The sequence below is a fragment of the Capricornis sumatraensis genome, chromosome 15, assembly GCF_032405125.1.
Source record: "Capricornis sumatraensis isolate serow.1 chromosome 15, serow.2, whole genome shotgun sequence".
Taxonomy (NCBI): domain Eukaryota; kingdom Metazoa; phylum Chordata; class Mammalia; order Artiodactyla; family Bovidae; genus Capricornis; species Capricornis sumatraensis.
Genome location: NC_091083.1, coordinates 61,989,968 through 62,006,293, shown reverse-complemented (window position 1 = coordinate 62,006,293; position 16,326 = coordinate 61,989,968). Strand labels below are relative to the sequence as shown.

At 48.5% G+C, this 16,326-nt stretch overlaps 1 protein-coding gene across 1 annotated transcript in view; it reads right to left on the bottom strand.

The window, feature by feature from the left end:
• Window positions 1–16,326, bottom strand: part of BMP7 (bone morphogenetic protein 7) — an 81,931-nt gene that overhangs the window by 48,854 nt on the left and 16,751 nt on the right. Inside the window, exon 2 of the mRNA XM_068987390.1 lies at window positions 1,949–2,141. Coding sequence (XP_068843491.1) covers window positions 1,949–2,141 — 193 coding nt within the window. The remainder of the gene's footprint in view (window positions 1–1,948; window positions 2,142–16,326) is intronic.

The following is a 16,326-nucleotide window of genomic DNA, read 5'->3' as shown; positions in this document are numbered from 1 at the left end:
ATATAGTCCACACTGAGATGCCATTTGTCACCCATCAGACAGACTAACAAAGATCAGAACGGTTTGATAAGACCATGTTCGGGAGTCCATAAGGGCCACAGGCTTCCTCTATGTGGCTGGTGGAAGTATCAACTGACATAACCTCCAAAGAGAACAGTTCAGCCAAGTCTATCAGAGTAACTGACGTGTGGGCCCTCGACCCCACAATTCTGTTTCTAGAACTGTATCTGACTGATAGGCAAGTGTTGGCCACACAGCCCATGCTGTTTATAATTCATAAAAATTGAGAGCTCAGCATGTGCACACAGACAATTGGCTAAATACCTTCTAGCACAACCCGCGCGATGGGAGATGCATGGTGATGAGAAGAACAAGGATACTCCCGGGTAGTGATGTGAAAGGATCAACAAGGTTCACGGTCAAGACCATGAAGGTTTAGTAACAGATGTAGGTGCAGGAGACACTGCAAGATGAGATACCATTTGTAAAAATATTTAAATGCACAAATATACTTGCTGATTTGAAAGAACTCAAGAAACTGGGGGCAGAGACAGTTAGCTAAGACAAAACACTGGAAACAGTCAAGAAAAACTTGGTTTTCTAGTATTTAAGATGACCCCCCCAAGTGACAGTGCTTGCCAAGCCCAATGTGCTAACAGGTTCCCTTTCCCACTGAAGAGGCCAGCACAGTCCAGCAGAAAGGAGGCACCCACACTGTCTTCCTTCCATTAATTATGATGAGTGGTAGGGAGGGGGAGGTCTGACATCCCAAAATGTCTAAACACTCAGCCACCGGGTCGCACGACCTAGGTCGCGTCCACCTCCGGACTTCAGAATGTCCCTGTTAGGGGAATGTTCCAGCTCATTCTCTTAGCCTTCTCACCCCTTGGAGGACTTTGAAACAAAACTAAAAGGTCTCAAGAAATTAAAGTCTTTCAACAGAAGCTTCCAGTTCCTGACCTCAAGATTCTTGGAAGGCTAAGAGTTCTCTGCCTGTTTATTTTTCATTTGTGGATTTTTATCCCCTAAACATTTCATTACAAACAGCCACTTTCATTGGTGCCCTTATATCACATGTTGGGTTTCAGTGATGCGTGGGAGATAGGCAGACGGCAAAAAATGCTTCTTCCTCTTCTTCATCCCCCTAAAGACACACTGACCCAGGCGACCCATAAATATCTATAGGGGGCCACACAACTGCAGGCTCCCGTGACTGTCCCTATTCCTGACCCAACCTGCTGATGGTGATAGTTTTAAGAAATGGTGACATACACCATTGTGTTTTTTGGTCACTAAGTTGTGTCTGATTCTTTGCAATCCCATAGACTGTAGTCTGCCAAGCTCCTCTGTGCATGGGATTTCCCAGGCAAGGACACTGGAGTGGGTTGCCATTTCCTTCTCCAGGGGATCTTCCTGACCCAGGGACTGAACCCACATCTCCTGCATTGGCAGGTGGATTCTTTACCACTGAGCCACCAGGGATGCCCAACCTACACCGTACACTTTCTCTAAAAAAGATAAACAGCCTGGCATGTGGTTGGTGCTCCCCGAGTCAATCCTAAAGGAAATCAATCCTGAATATTCATTGGAAGAACTGATGCTGAAGCTCTAATACTTTGGCCACCTGATGTGAAGAGTCGATGCATTAGAAAAGACCTTGATGCTGGGAATGATCAAGAGCAGGAGGAGAAGGGAGCAAGAGAGGACAAGATGGTTGGATGGCATCACCGACTCAACGGATATGAGTTTGCACAATCTCCAAGAGATAGTAAAGGACAGAGAAGCCTGATGTGCTGCAGGCCACGGAGTCGCAAAGAGTCAGACACGACTGAGCAACTGAACAACAATAACATGGGGAGTAGCCACGACAGACCGTGCCTCATCCTCTGCCGCTGCCTCCTCTCAGCAGGAGCTCAGGACCCCGCCCAGGCCCCGGGATGGTACCCACCTGCCCAGGTGCTCTTGCAACACCTGATAGACACTGATCCGGAATGTCTCATTGTGGAAGTATTCCCGGATGTAGTCCTTGTAAATGCGGAACTCAGCTGCAGTCACGGCCTCCCCTTCTGGGATCTTGGAGAGATCAAACCGGAACTCCCGGTGGTGGTAGCGCGGGTGGAAGAACTCTTTGTCATGTTCCACTGGGAAGGGAAGGAAACACACATGGGTACCAAGAGTTCATTAGTGACTGGGTTTCACTCTGCAGCTCAGAGTCCAAGCATCATGCCTATGCTTGATAGAGACCTGTCCATAACTGGCAACCCCTGGGGACAACTGCCTGTTCCAGGCCAGGCCAAGCCGAGAACGGGGGTGTGGACCTCCAGTTTACAAATGAAGAGAGCTGAAGAAGCCAGAAGTACAAAAATGTAGGTTTGCCCATTGTGTGCTCTGTGATGGGTCTCACACTGAGCACTGTTGGCCACCACATGATAGAACATGGAGGCAGGATTTAGCCCCATTTTACAGATGAGGAAACTGAGGCTCAAGGAGGCCAGGTAACTTGCTCAAGGTCACAAGTTAGGTGAGTGGCTGAACTCTGAAACCCACACTCTTAACCTTTATACTCCCAGGAGCCAGGTGGCCTGACACTAAGTATCAGTTGTGCCAGGTGAGGTCTTAGCCAAGTTCCTTGACCGGTGTGTGTGCCCCTTCCTCCAGGGTTAACACTGGCCTTTTCTCATAGGGAAGATCACAGGAGGTAGTGTTTAGGACAGAGCCAGGCAAATGGAAAATAACTGCATTTGTCGTAGTTACAGAGCCTCTCAAATGAGCTTTGAGAGAAACAATCACCGTAAGAGAAATAAAATGTGCATGCGACCCCATGGACTATAGCCCCCAGACTCCTCTGTCCATGGCAGTCTCCAGGCAAGAATACTGGAGTGGGTTGCCGTTTTCTCCTCCAGGGGATCTTCCTGACCCGGGATCCAGCCAGGGTGTCCTGCACTGCAGGCAGATTCTTTACCATCTGAGCCACCCACAAAGCCTCCCCAATTATATACAGAGCTGGCAATGAATGGGCGGGCAAGAAACATGTCCGGGTAACAGTGGGGGTGTCCAGGTGGCCATCCACTGTGAAAGCTGCTTTCTTCAGAAGCGGATAATGTACAAGTACAAGCTGACCCCCTGACCAGCTCTGGGGCCAGGGGCAGTGACTGTCTCGATCCTGAACCTCCACTGTCCCGTGCAGCCTGACGCCTAGTAGGGCTCCATTAATCTACCGGATTCAATACATTAGTCTTCGTGTAATTCCCGAATTACAATTTTTTAAAACAGCATACATGCAGTGAAGCACACAGACCTAAGTGTTCGTGAAGTTCTGTGAATTTTCTCAACACAAACGCCCCCAGAGCACAACACAGCACATTCACGACTAGCGCCAAAGACACCCCCGCAGGGCACCTCCCTAATACCAGACCCTCACTTGTCCCCAGAGGTGACCGCCATGCAAACACCCGATAGCACAGACTCACTTTTCCCACTTGGGGTCTCCCCACCTGCATCCGCATCCTTCGATCAACCGTGTGTGCCCCCCACCCGCTCTGTGGCTGCGTGGAGCAGCAAGTCACTCATTCAGCTGCTGTACTGGATGTCACTGTATGGACAGGCCACAGCTGACTTTTCTGTAGGCATCTGGGTAGTTTCCACTTTGGGACCATCACAATTGGGGCCATGATGAACATTCTTGCTTTTTGGTGAACACAGTTCTATGAGGTAAACACCTTGAAGCAGGACTGCGAATGCACAGAAACCAAAGGTTGGTCAAAGGTAAGCATTGTGAAGGAAGGGGCATGGAGAAGGGTCCCCGAGTGTTAGCCTGGAGCGCCTGGAGTGCAGTAATGCCAGCAGTGGATGTAACTGGGAGGAAGAGCCCCACAGACGAAGCAGGAAGGAGGAAAACACATGTGGAGGCAGACAGGTTAAACTCGAGGTGACCTGCAGGAAATCCACGCGGGAAAGTTGATGGGAGTTTTGAGAGTCCAACTGGGGACACCTGAGTTGCATTTATGGATCACATTTTGTGGGAGAGAGGCACACACAAGAGAAAAATGTAGTGCCCTCGGACCACTCTTGCATGAGAGATGGAGAATACAGACATGGGAAGAACTCAGTCCAGGGAAAGAAGCAGGACTAGAGATAGGCCAGATAAGACAACCAGCCTGTGGCCAGACTCAGATAACAGGGGCAGGGTGACCATTCACGGGATTTGGTCATCAGCTGCTCAGAGACCCCAGGCAATGGTCATGGTCAAGACAGCCATGCAGAAAAGGCAGAAAGATCAAGACTGTGGCCAGCGGCACAAGAGAGACATTTGCACCATGGAGTGGGGAGGGGGGGACGGTCCACCCATACAAGGCTGCCTCCACTCTCTCCTCCAGCAGCTCTCCCGGCCAGGGCTACGAAGACTTGATAAACAGTAGTAATCATGTTAATGGCCCAGCTGCTCCTTCCAAAAACTTTACGGTTTTTAGAAAAAGCTTAGTTAACTTTCCAGACTATGCGATCCTTTCACTGTTCCCTAAGATGCAGCTAATCTATGAGAGGGGACCCAGAACTGTACAAGCTAAGGAACACTTTCCACATAAAAACTGTAAGTCCAGCATCAGAAGTCTGTTCCTCGCTCAGGAGCTCAGTCTGGACCACACAGCTCCAGTTATGGGCCGGGAGCAGACCCTTGAACCCCTTTCAAGAGGCTCTGAGAACCAGCAGAACCAACCAAAGTCCACAGTATAACCAGAAACTAGAGCTGAGTTTTCAAAGACCCCTGACTGCTTAGGATCCCCTGGCCCAGTCTCCCCACCCCCAAAGACGATTTCACTCTGAAGCTTTCAACCCCATCTCCTTCCTGTCCTAGGGGGATACGATCCATTCAGAAGATTCTGGCACATGCCAGAATTCACTGGAGCTGATGTTACCAAGGCTGCTGTCACCTAGTGATTTACGGCCCTGCAGCTTCAAGGATGTGAAATTCGATGATGGCTCTTTATTCATTCCAAGATTTACATGGCAAGATTAAGGAGCTTGAAAAAGCCGCCAGAGGCACACTGTAAATTGGGAGTTCTAGAGAAGTGAACAGGCATAGCACCAAACATTACAGGAGAATGCTCTCTTAATAACGTGAGTGTTGATACACCCTGTCGCTCTTACAGGAGAGGAGAGGAGACAGTCCTAAACATAGTGAAAAGCAACATCGCGTAAAAGTCTAAAATGATAAACCCTGCCATGAAAATATTTCGATGTCTCCTTGCCCCCCACTGTATTAATTCTACAAGAATTTCTTGACTGCCCAATATGAGGGAGAGAACACTGTTGACCTGCTAGAGGAGAGAAACTGATAAAAGCTCACTTGGATTGTAACTCTGACACCCACCCAAACCCCAAGCTAAGTAAGAGCCATCATTTTTAAATGTGGTAAAAATGCAGGGCTTCCCCCGCGACTCAGCAGTAAAGTATCCATCTGCAACACAGGAGATGTAGGAGACATCGGTTCGATCCCTGGGTCAGGAAGATCCCCCAGAGGAGGAAATGGCAACCCACTCCAGTATTCTTGCCTGAGGAATCCCAGACGGAGCAGCCTAGTGGGCTACAGTCTATACAGGTTGCAGAGTAGAACATGACTCAGTGATTGAGCACTCTCGCAGGCAGCAACAGTACACAAGTGTTCTAATTTTTTCCACAGTCTCTCACCAACACTTATTTTCTAATGATCTGTTTTGATAGTAGCCATCTTATTGATGGGAGGTAGATGGTCACCAGTCTCAAAGCCCTCCCACTGGCCTGAATGCAACATTACATGTCACACATACACAATTCCTCAAATTCTTATAAAACCCCTGCTCAGAAGTCAGCACATGCATTGGCTCCATTTTACAGATGAGGTCACTGAGGCTCAGAGGGGTAAAGTTGCTTGCCTATGGCCACACAGCTGGCCTGAATACTTCCCCACTCAGCCACACTCTGTCCCTTATGCCAGGAACCACTGCCAAACTCTTAGCTGGGTAGACAATAAAAAAAAAAAAGACACCCCTAGGACTCCCCTGGCAGTCCAGTGGTTAAGAATCTGTGCTTCCATTGCAGGGGGCACAGGTTTGATCTTTTGTTGGGGCACTGAGATCCTTCATGCTGCACAGTATGACCAAAAAATTAAAATTAAGAAAAAAAGACCTCCCTAAAGTATACTTCAAGCTCTCAACACACATGACACGATCACAACAGTAATCTCCTTAAAAGCTAAATTCAGAGTGAAGACTGCATCCTGCTCAGGTCCCTCTTTGTGAATCTTGCTCGTGCCAGAGTCACCCCGAGGAAGGCTGACAGCTTGAAGGTAGGGTAGCATTTACCCGTCTCCCCATCATCCCTCCCCAGCCCCCCAAATCAGGGGGTGGGCCCTGCCTGGCAGAGGGCACACAAGCAGCATTGTCTCCCCTGAACCGCCTCTTCAACTCTCGAACTTTCCACCAAATGCTTTGGCTGCCAATAGGACCACCTGGAGCCCCAGCACCAGGCGCTCCGAGAGGGTCTTCAGAGACACTGCCTCCTTGTTAGATGCCGGGGGCTGCATCCCAGGATGGGGGGCGCAGAGGCGAGCCCACTGACGGCCAGGCTTTTTGTCATAAGCGTGGCAGCCGCGCAGATGTGGGGTGGGGGTGGGGCAGGGAATTACTGTACCGCAAGATTAAACACTCCGGTGTCAACATGTGTGCAGTGTTGCTCGAACAATGTTATCATTGTGAATTGAATGGACCAAAGGGTTTAGGGGATGGGGTGGGGAGAAGGAGAAAAGATGGGTTTAATTATCTCTAGAGCTGAAGCCAGTTGTTTGCCTAAAAAGCCCCAGACGCTCCTAGAGCTGCAGAGAAAAAAAGGGCTATAAGCTTCCATCAACTTTTCCACCATAAACTAAGGCAGACACCCTTCCCCCCATGAGTATCCCATCTCCCCAGGGGGGAACCCACCCCCAAGGATCTCTAGGTCCCCACTCCCTCTCCATCCTTGGCTAATTGAAAACGAAGGGAAAGAATGGAAAGCAGTTACTATTTCGACTAAACTAGTGATTCTCAGCCTGGGGCAATTTTGTCCTGCCCTTACCCTCCCCGAGGGCTACTGGGCATTGAATGCCTGCATCCTTCCCCCTACTCAGCCCCTGTAACAATTTAGGGAGTGTGTGCTACTGGCATCTGGTAGGTAGTGGCCAGGGACATTGCTAAACATCCTCCGAACTATAGGGGATGGTCTAGCCCCAACTGCCAACCAGACAGAATTGAGAATCCTGGAGCTCACAGACACACAAGCCTCATGAAATCTTAGTTTCAGTCCCAACCGGGCTCTCATCTGTCTAGGTGGAACCTCAGGCTCAGTGGGACTCAGTTCTTCCCTCTGTAACAAAGGAATGGATTTAATTGTTCTGTGAAGAAGGCTGAGCGCCGAAGACTTGATGCTTTTGAACTGTGGTGTTGGAGAAGACTCTTGAGAGTCCCTTGGCCTGCAAGGAGATCCAACCAGTCCATTCTGAAGGAGATCAGCCCTGGGATTTCTTTGGAAGGAATGATGCTAAAGCTGAAGCTCCAGTACTTTGGCCACCTCATGAGAAGAGTTGACTCATTGGAAAAGACTCTGATGCTGGGAGGGACTGGGGGCAGAAGGAGAAGGGGACGACCAAGGATGAGATGGCTGGATGGCATCACGGACTCGATGGACGTGAGTCTGAGTGAACTCCGGGAGATGGTGATGGACAGGGAGGCCTGGCGTGCTGCAATTCATGGGGTCGCAAAGAGTCGGACACGACTGAGCGACTGAACTGAACTGAACTGAAGTCCCATTTCACTTCTGTTGTGTGTATGTATGTGTCAATCACTCAGTCATGTCCAACTGTTTGCAACCCCACGGACTGTAGCCCACCAGGCTCCTCTGTCCATGGAATTCTCCAGGCAAGAATACTGGAGTGGGTTGCCATTCCCTTCTCCAGGGGATCTTCCCAACCAGGGGACTGAACCTAGGTCTCCCCCTTTGCAGGAAGTCTTCACCCTCTGAGCTACCAGGGAAATCTTCACTTCTATTCAGTTCAGTTCAGTCGCTCAGTAGTGTCGGACTCTTTGCGACCCCATGAATCGCAGCATGCCACGCCTCCCTGTCCATCACCAACTCCTGGAGTTCACTCAGACTCACGTCCATCGAGTCAGTGATGCCATCCAGCCATCTCATCCTCTGTTAGGTTGTACCATAAAGAGTTGGGAACTTCCTATCGATTTTGACCTATATGTGGTTCAACCTAAAGTTTAATTTCACACCTTCACTGTCCAGTATGATAGCCACTAACCACATGTATATACTGGGCACTTGCAATGTGGCTGGTGTGGCAGTGTCTATATTTCTTTCAGAGTAATTGGTTTAAATTGAAACAGCCCCATGTAACCAGGTGCACCCATACTGGACAGCAGATACAGAAAAGCTCAATCATGATGGAACTTACATAAAAGTTCAACCATGGTGGAACTTTCAATTGGACAGCATGGCTCTGCAGCATCAGTGGGCTGGCTTCTGATAGCAACATGACGATATAGAGCTTATCACTAATAAGGGTCAAATACATGTTCTCAGAGATACACCAGAGGTTGCTCCTCAGAAAGTTCCCAGGGTGAGAAATTGCATGGAAGTGGGGAGAGCTTTGGCTTCCCCCATGGCTCAGCAGTAAAGAATCCACCGGCAATGCAGAAGATGCAAGAGATGAGGGTTCCATTACTGGGTCAGGAAGATCCCCTGGAGAAGGGCACAGCAACCCACTCCAGTATTCTTGCCTGGAGAATCCCATGGACACAATCTTCATTTTCATGCATTGGAGAAGGAAATGGCAACTCACTCCAGTGTTCTTGCCTGGAGAATCCCAGGGACAGGGGAGCCTGGTGAGGTGCTATCTATGGGGTTGCACAGTCAGACACGACTGAAGCGACTTAGCAGCAGTAGCAGCATGGGGGAACTTAATTCCAGAGCTGTGGGAGAGGCCTGGAGTGGACACAGACGGGTCCCAGGCTTTCAGTCTGTCTGTAAAAACAGGCATGATGACCCCTGCCCCAGTCACAGGGCCACCTGGGAGCTTGTCCCTTGGTGAGTGGCTTCAGGCTGAATAGTCATCAGACCCACCAAGTTCAGGGGCGTGGGGGCAGGGGCATGGCACCGAGGTCCCCTCCCCTCCACTGAGCGGGCCATTCACCCTCCCTGAACACCTCCTCCTCTCCCATCCTGTTCATTTCCTTCCTAGGAATTCATGCTCTGGATTCATGATTGATTGGCCTGTTGACCTGTTTATTAACTGTCTTCTAGCTTTTAATTTCTAGAATAAGACCTGGGAGAGGGCACAGGGCATATGATGCTTGAACATGGAGCCAGGATGGGGTTTGAATCCAGGCTCTGTCACCCATGGGGCACTTGGGCAAGTTACTCTTTGTCTGTCAAATGCGAGGATGAGGAGAGTAACCCTGACTTCACTAGGTTGGCATAGGATTAAAACAGACCACAGATCCTCAAGCTTCCGTGTGTTCCAGAATCGCCGGGGAGCTTGTTAAAACACAGACCACTGGATCAACTCCCAGTCTTTCTAACATGGGAGATCTGGGGTGGGGCCCAAGAACCTGCATTTCTAACAGGCTCTCAGGAGACGCTCATGCTGCCAATCCTCTGTCTATGTGATTCTCCAGACAAGGATAGTGGAGTGGGTTGCTGTTTCCTTCTCCAGGGGATCTTTCCGACCCAGGGATCGAACCCATGTCTCCTGAGTCTCCTGCATTGACAGGCAGACTCTTTACCACTAAGCCACCAGGGAAGCTCGGCTCCCTTAGGAGGGCAGAAAAGCCCCTCGAGGTCCTGCTCAGCTGGAGAAGCAGCTGAGAATTTGGGCTGAGATGGGGCCTGACAGCTTGGGTTGACTTGGGTTCTGCCAGCAGTGACTTGGGACCTGTGAACCCATCTCTGTGAGGCTTAGCTTCCCCTTTGATAAGATGGGAACACAGAGGTCCCCAGTTATGGGGTTGTGGTGAGAATTCAAGGAGACAGAGGCCAGCAATCATGGGACATGGCAGGGACACATGCCAGACTAGAGCAGGTCCCAGGAGTGGCTGGGGCGGGAGAGGCACCATGGGAGCCCGCACCCCCCACCCCCAGGACAGGAGGGTGCCTGCCCAGACCTTCCCCCAAAGCAGGCAGAGACTCCTGGGTCAGCTGGGCAGGCACAGCTGGTTTAAGGTATTTTAGAGGCAAATCAAATCAAATGAGAATTTATAATCCTTCCTGAGGTCTGGGTTCCATCAACCTAAACTCATTAGGCCCGAGCAGTGCAGGTGCAGCTAAGGAAGAGATTGTTCCGCGTTTCCTTCATGCTGGGCACCCATCTCCCTTTCAAAATAAGAGTCTTCTCTAAACCCCCACATACTTGGAGCAAAACTCTCATTACAGAGGCATCAGCTTCCATTTCTGCAAATAGGACAATCAAGAGACGTGCAGAAGCCAGTCCAGGGGACCAGCAGGCGGAGCCTGGCAGAAACCAGTAAACCAAAACCCACATTCAGAGGACTTCCCTGGTGATCCAGTGGTTAAGACTTCACCTTCCTGTGTAGGGGTTATGGGTTCGATCCCTGGTCAGGGAGCTAAGCTCCCACATGCCTCATGGCCAGAAAACCAAAACATAAAAAACAGAAACAATATTGTAACAAATTCAATAACGACTTTAGAAATGGTTCACATTTTTAAAAATCTTAAAAAAAAAAAAAGACCCTCATTCATTTCATGCTCACATTTTAACAAAATGAACTTGCCTTCCCAAGCTGAACTATCAAAACATCCTGAAAACTGCATTGCTGTCCCTTGAAACTATTTCTGGTAAGTGAGGGAGAATCAGAGATCAAACCAAACAATGGTTCTGAAATTACAGTGTGAGTCCTCTGGTGAATGTAACTGCAAACAGATTTCCAATGTGAGTGTCCAGTTTACATGAATCAGGTCTGAATAGGGGTCATCTTTCCAACTCATTGGAAATGATTAGCAGGATTTAAGAAGTACGAAAGGGCTTCCCTGGTGGCTCAGAGGGTAAAGAATCTGCCTGCAATGCAGGAGACCTGGGATCGATCCCTGGGTCAGGAAGATCCCCTGGAGAAGGGAATGGCAGCCCACTCCAGTCCCGTGGACACAGGAGCCTGACGGGCTACAGTCTATGGGATCACAAGAAGTCAGACAAGACTGATTGACTACTGTGCAATCAAATGGATAAAGATTTAAAACAGGCAAAACTAGTCTATGGCATTAGAGGATAGGACAGCAGCTGCCCGTGAGTGAGGGTGTCACAGGGCTCCTGGCAGTTAGTCACGTTCTGTTTCTTGCATCTGGGCACTAGTACTCAGATACCTGAGTGTCTGAAAGTGTCTCACTTTGTGAAAATTCCTAACTCCTCTAGCTTTGTGCACTTCTGTACACATGTTACACTTCAATAAAATTTTGTTAATAATATGTATCAGCTGGCTATATCCATCTCCAGTTCTACTCAAGAAGTATTTGTCACCATAGTTCCCCTATTTTAAGAGGTGTGATTAATTTCATACCAACTCTTTGGGGAAAAGATACTAACATTTTAATCGATTTTTAAAATTTGGCTATGCCAGGTCTTAGTTGCAGCTCAGGATCTTTAGTTGTGGCATTTGAACTCTTAGTTGCACCGTGTGGAATCTAGTTTCCTGACCAGGGATTGAATCTAGGTTCCCTGCATTGGAAGCATGGAGTCTCAGCCATTGGACCACCAGGGAAGCCCCCACCTTTATCAATTTTAAGACATCTTGGTTTCAGAAGCATCAATAATCAAAGAAATGGAAGATTTAACCTAAAGCAAATAATTGGGAAACGCTTGCGTGGCATCCTACCACCTTATGACAGCAAAGCTGTTTATTCACTTGTTCTAAACCCATCCTTGAAGCCTGAGGTGCAGCTCAGAATCAAGATTAAGTAACTGGACTCCCAAATTCAAATACACTTTCTGGGCCAGCTGATGCTTCTCTGTGCTCAGTTTTCTAGTCTCCAAAATAGGGAGGACAGTCATAGCCCCCACCTGGAATGGCTCTTATGGGAACTAAATAAGCAATAAAGGCCAAGAGGATAAAGGGTGCTTACCATCCTTGACAAATGTTAGCTACTAAGATTATTACTATTTTTATGACTCAGTTCAGTTCAGTTCAGTCGCTCAGTCATGTCCGACTCTTTGTGACCCCAGGAATCGCAGCACGCCAGGCCTCCCTGTCCATCACCATCTCCCGGAGTTACACGCCTCCAACTCCCCAATCTAGCCACAAAGGCTAACTCTCCGAAACCTTATTTATGTAGCATGGTCTACCTCCTAGACCCGACTGATTCATGAGTGAACATGTAATTCAAGCTGTCTAAGAGTCCCTAACCAGGAATTTTAGTTGGGTGCAGTAGCTCAATTGAGTCCTCAGGAACTTAAGTTTCTTCTATCTTTTTGCCCTGCCATTGTCTGCATGCTGACGTTGAGTCCTTAGGGTTGTTGCCTAAGGGTCACAAGATGGCTGCCATGGCTCCAAACATCCCATTTTCACAGGACCACATTCAAGGTAAGAAAAGGAAGAAAAGGACAGAGTGTTCTCTTTGTTTATCTGTCACTCACCAGAAGGCAAAATATTTTTCAAAACCACCTCCCACTCCTTTCTACTCCCAGCAGATTTCCTCTGTATCCCACTGGTTAGACCAGCATCTCATGGCCATTCCAACCCACTAGGGAAGCTGGTAAGGCAATATTGTGGCTAGCCAGAGAGCCATAAATACAAGTTGGTGTGGGTGGCATCTTTCTCCCAATAGGCAGGGTACCAGAGGAATACAGTGAGGCAGAGAGGTCACAGGGAAGCTATTCAGTGCAGAGATGATAGACATAGAGTGAATAACCCTTGAGCTCTTTAAGGACCTGTTGCTATTATGTCCTTTCCAAAGTCTTGTTGTTGGTCAGCCACGAAGTCTGACTCTTTGCAGCCCCATGGACTGCAGCACACCAGGCTTCCCTGTCCTTCACTGTCTCCTGGAGCTTGCTCAAACTCATGTTCATTGCCTCAGTGATGTTATCCAACCATCTCATCCTCTGTCTCCCCTTTCTCCTCCTGCCCTCAATCTTTTCTAGCATCAAGGTCTTTTTTAGTGAATCAGCTCTTTGCATCAGGTGGTCAAAGTATTGGAGCTTCACCTTCACCATCAGTCATCCCAAGTCTTAGGCATGCATTGATTTTCTTTTCACTCTCCTTAAACTGGTTTGAAGATATATTTTTTGTCTGCAACTAAAGAATTCTGTTACATATAATGTTATTCACAGCAAACACACACTGCCCAGAAACAATTTCTGAAAATACCTCTACATTCTTTGCCCCTGATCATCTCCTCCAACCAGAAGTCTCTCGTTTCCATCTCTCTTGGAAACAAGCAGAAGTAACCCATGTGCCCGGCACCCACTTATTCGAAAAAGTTCTTACAGGCTTTCAGGATACAAACAGGGTTTCGACCAGGATGGGCAGGCCTTGGGTCCGAGCAGCTCTTGGGTCTGAGCAGCTCTCTACCCTCGGCTCATAAACAATGACACAGATTCTTAAAATGTCTTAAGTATCTTGATCTGCTCATCCTCTTTCCAGAGGGAGCTAGGAGCCTCCTATCCCACAAGCAGAATTCAGTCCAAACCCTACCTGGCCTCTGCTTCCTTCCAGGGGACAATGATGCTGAGCATCTCAGATCACTTTTAAGACCTTTGCTACTAGTCTAAGGAGATGGTGATAAAGTAGTTTTCAGCAAACAACTGGCTGTTGGCCAGAATCCCACGGAGTCTTCAAAGTCAGGGTGAGAGATGCACCTATTCACAGGTTTGAGTTTAAAGAGAAACTGAAGTCTCTCCAGAGGCTACAGAGGGTCTGGTTGAATTAATGCCAACATGCAACCCACTTTCTGTATATATTCACTGTGGCACACTATATATGGAGACTTTGCAACTAATTTGTTAAATATGGAAGCAATATATTGAGCATGTGCTCAGTTGTGTCTGACTCTTTGTGACTCTATGGACTGTAGCCTGCCAGGTTCCTCTGTTCATGGAATTTTTGAGGCAAGAATACTGGAGTGGCTGCCATTTCTTTCTCCAGGGGCTCTTCCTGACCCAGGGGTTGAATCCCTATCTCTTGAGTCCTGCATTGGCAGGCAGATTTCTGACCACTGAACTACTTGGGAAGCAACCAGTTTAGGGTTCCTATTTTTTTTATGCATAGTGCAGAGTTGAGTCAAATCATGTGCAAATAACCTGTGTAAATCCAACTATACACCACATAGAAAAAACAAAGAGGGAGAGACAAACAACTTAGATTATTAATATTTGAATGTGGTTACCCAATGACCACTTTCAACACACTTTCCATCCCCACACTTTCCCTCTTACTGTGTGGGCCAGGAGCCACTTTCATACCTTTCCATCCTTCCTTGCAGCAAGATCAGGCCTTGTGAACCAGTTTGGGCCAGGGGACTTACAGAGACACCTTCTACGGAAAGCCAGGAGACAGGCAAGCAAGGAGAGCTCTTTGGGCCCTTCCCCTTTCTCTTGCCCTGAGTGTGGGAGTATATGAAGATGTGATGTCTGGGGCGGCAGCAGCCATCTTGTAACTGTGAGGTAATAGCCATAAGGCATCTGAGGATGGTGAAGGCAAGGAGGAAAGTTCATGGATTCCTGGATGATATCACTGAGCTGCTACCCCAAACGTGGAATCATGTCACTGGAAACATGTCACTGAAGACTTGCCGTTATGAGAGATATTGATATGCTTTTAAAGCTGAAGCCACTGTTAGGCAGGTGTATTGTGACTTAGAACAAGTCCTAAAAGAGACATCATTCCTGTCCACAGAAGCAAGGAGTAGCCTTTGGGAGGCATGTATCTTACAGTACTTCCTATTCATGAAAGTAGTGCTAGTGGTGCTAGTATTTACAAATAAGCATGTTGGTACAGGATGGCACTACACTGAAGCTATTTGTGTCATCTCGTGTGTCATGGAAGAAGCACAATCTATCCCAATGCTGGAAGAAAATCCAACAGTAGGGACTTAACATACAGAGTGTGTCTATCTCCAAAGCGGCACCTTCCTAAGGAATTCCAAGGGTAACTTCCACTCTGCCCATTTTCTGTCTGACCCACTACCTTTAGCCTAGCCCCTACAAAAGGGCAAATGCAGCATCACACTTTCAAAATGTCTAGGCCTCGTCAAATTCTATAATGGGAGATGAATAAATAATATAGATAAAGCTTTCCAAATGTAAAACTGCTTAGGTGAATGTACTCAGTTGCTCAGTCAGTCCTGTCCAACTCTTTGGGATCCATGACTGTAACCCACCAGGCTCCTAAGTCCATGGGAGTTTTCAAGCAAGAATACTAGAGTGGGTTGCCATTTCCTCCTCCAGGGGATCTTCCCAACCCAGGGACTGAACCCACATCTCCTGCACTGGCATGCGGATTCTTTATCACAGAGCCACCAGGGAAACCCACTTAGGAAAATGCAGAGTCTTCAGTGTGAGGACTAAATTGGACCGGGAGAGGAAGTGACAGGCATCCGCAATGAGGACAAATCAGGGCAACAGGCCATCACAGAAGGACCATGAAGAGACTCTGCAGCCAGTCTGGGCTCCAAAGGCAGTCCCAGGAGCAGCCCCCATTTACTGAGAGATCGTTGCTTTCACCCCATTTAATCCTTGCTGCCCTGGGCCCTAAGCCACCCATGTACGAGAGAAACTGCAATGAACTAAATTGGCTTGTGTGCATGCATGTTCAGTTGTGTCCAACTCTTTGCGACCCCATGGACTGTATGTAGCTCACCAGGGCTCCTCTGTCCATGGAATCTTCCAGGCAAGAATACTGGAGTGGGTTGCTGTTTCCTCCTCCAGAGGATCTTCCCAACCCAGGGATTGAACCCGGGTCTCCTGTGTTTCCTGCATTGGTAGGAAGATTCTTTACCACTAGCACCATATGGGAAGCTCTGGGCCCCCCTAAATTCATATGTGGAACCCCAACCTTCAACAGGAGAGTATTAGGAGGTGGAGCCTCTGGGACATGATGAGGTTTAGCCGAGGTCATGAAGGGCGGGGAAGACAGGCAAGTGAAACCATCACTTCCAGCCGCTAATGGTAAATGTGGGGCACCTGCTGCCAGGTGGGCACCGTGCTCAGCTCTCTTCCCAGATCCTCACAACAGCCCTTAAAGAAGAAGGAAGAGGCCTGAGCTCTCTCTCCATCTTGGGAGGACACAGCCAGAGGGCAGCCATCTACAA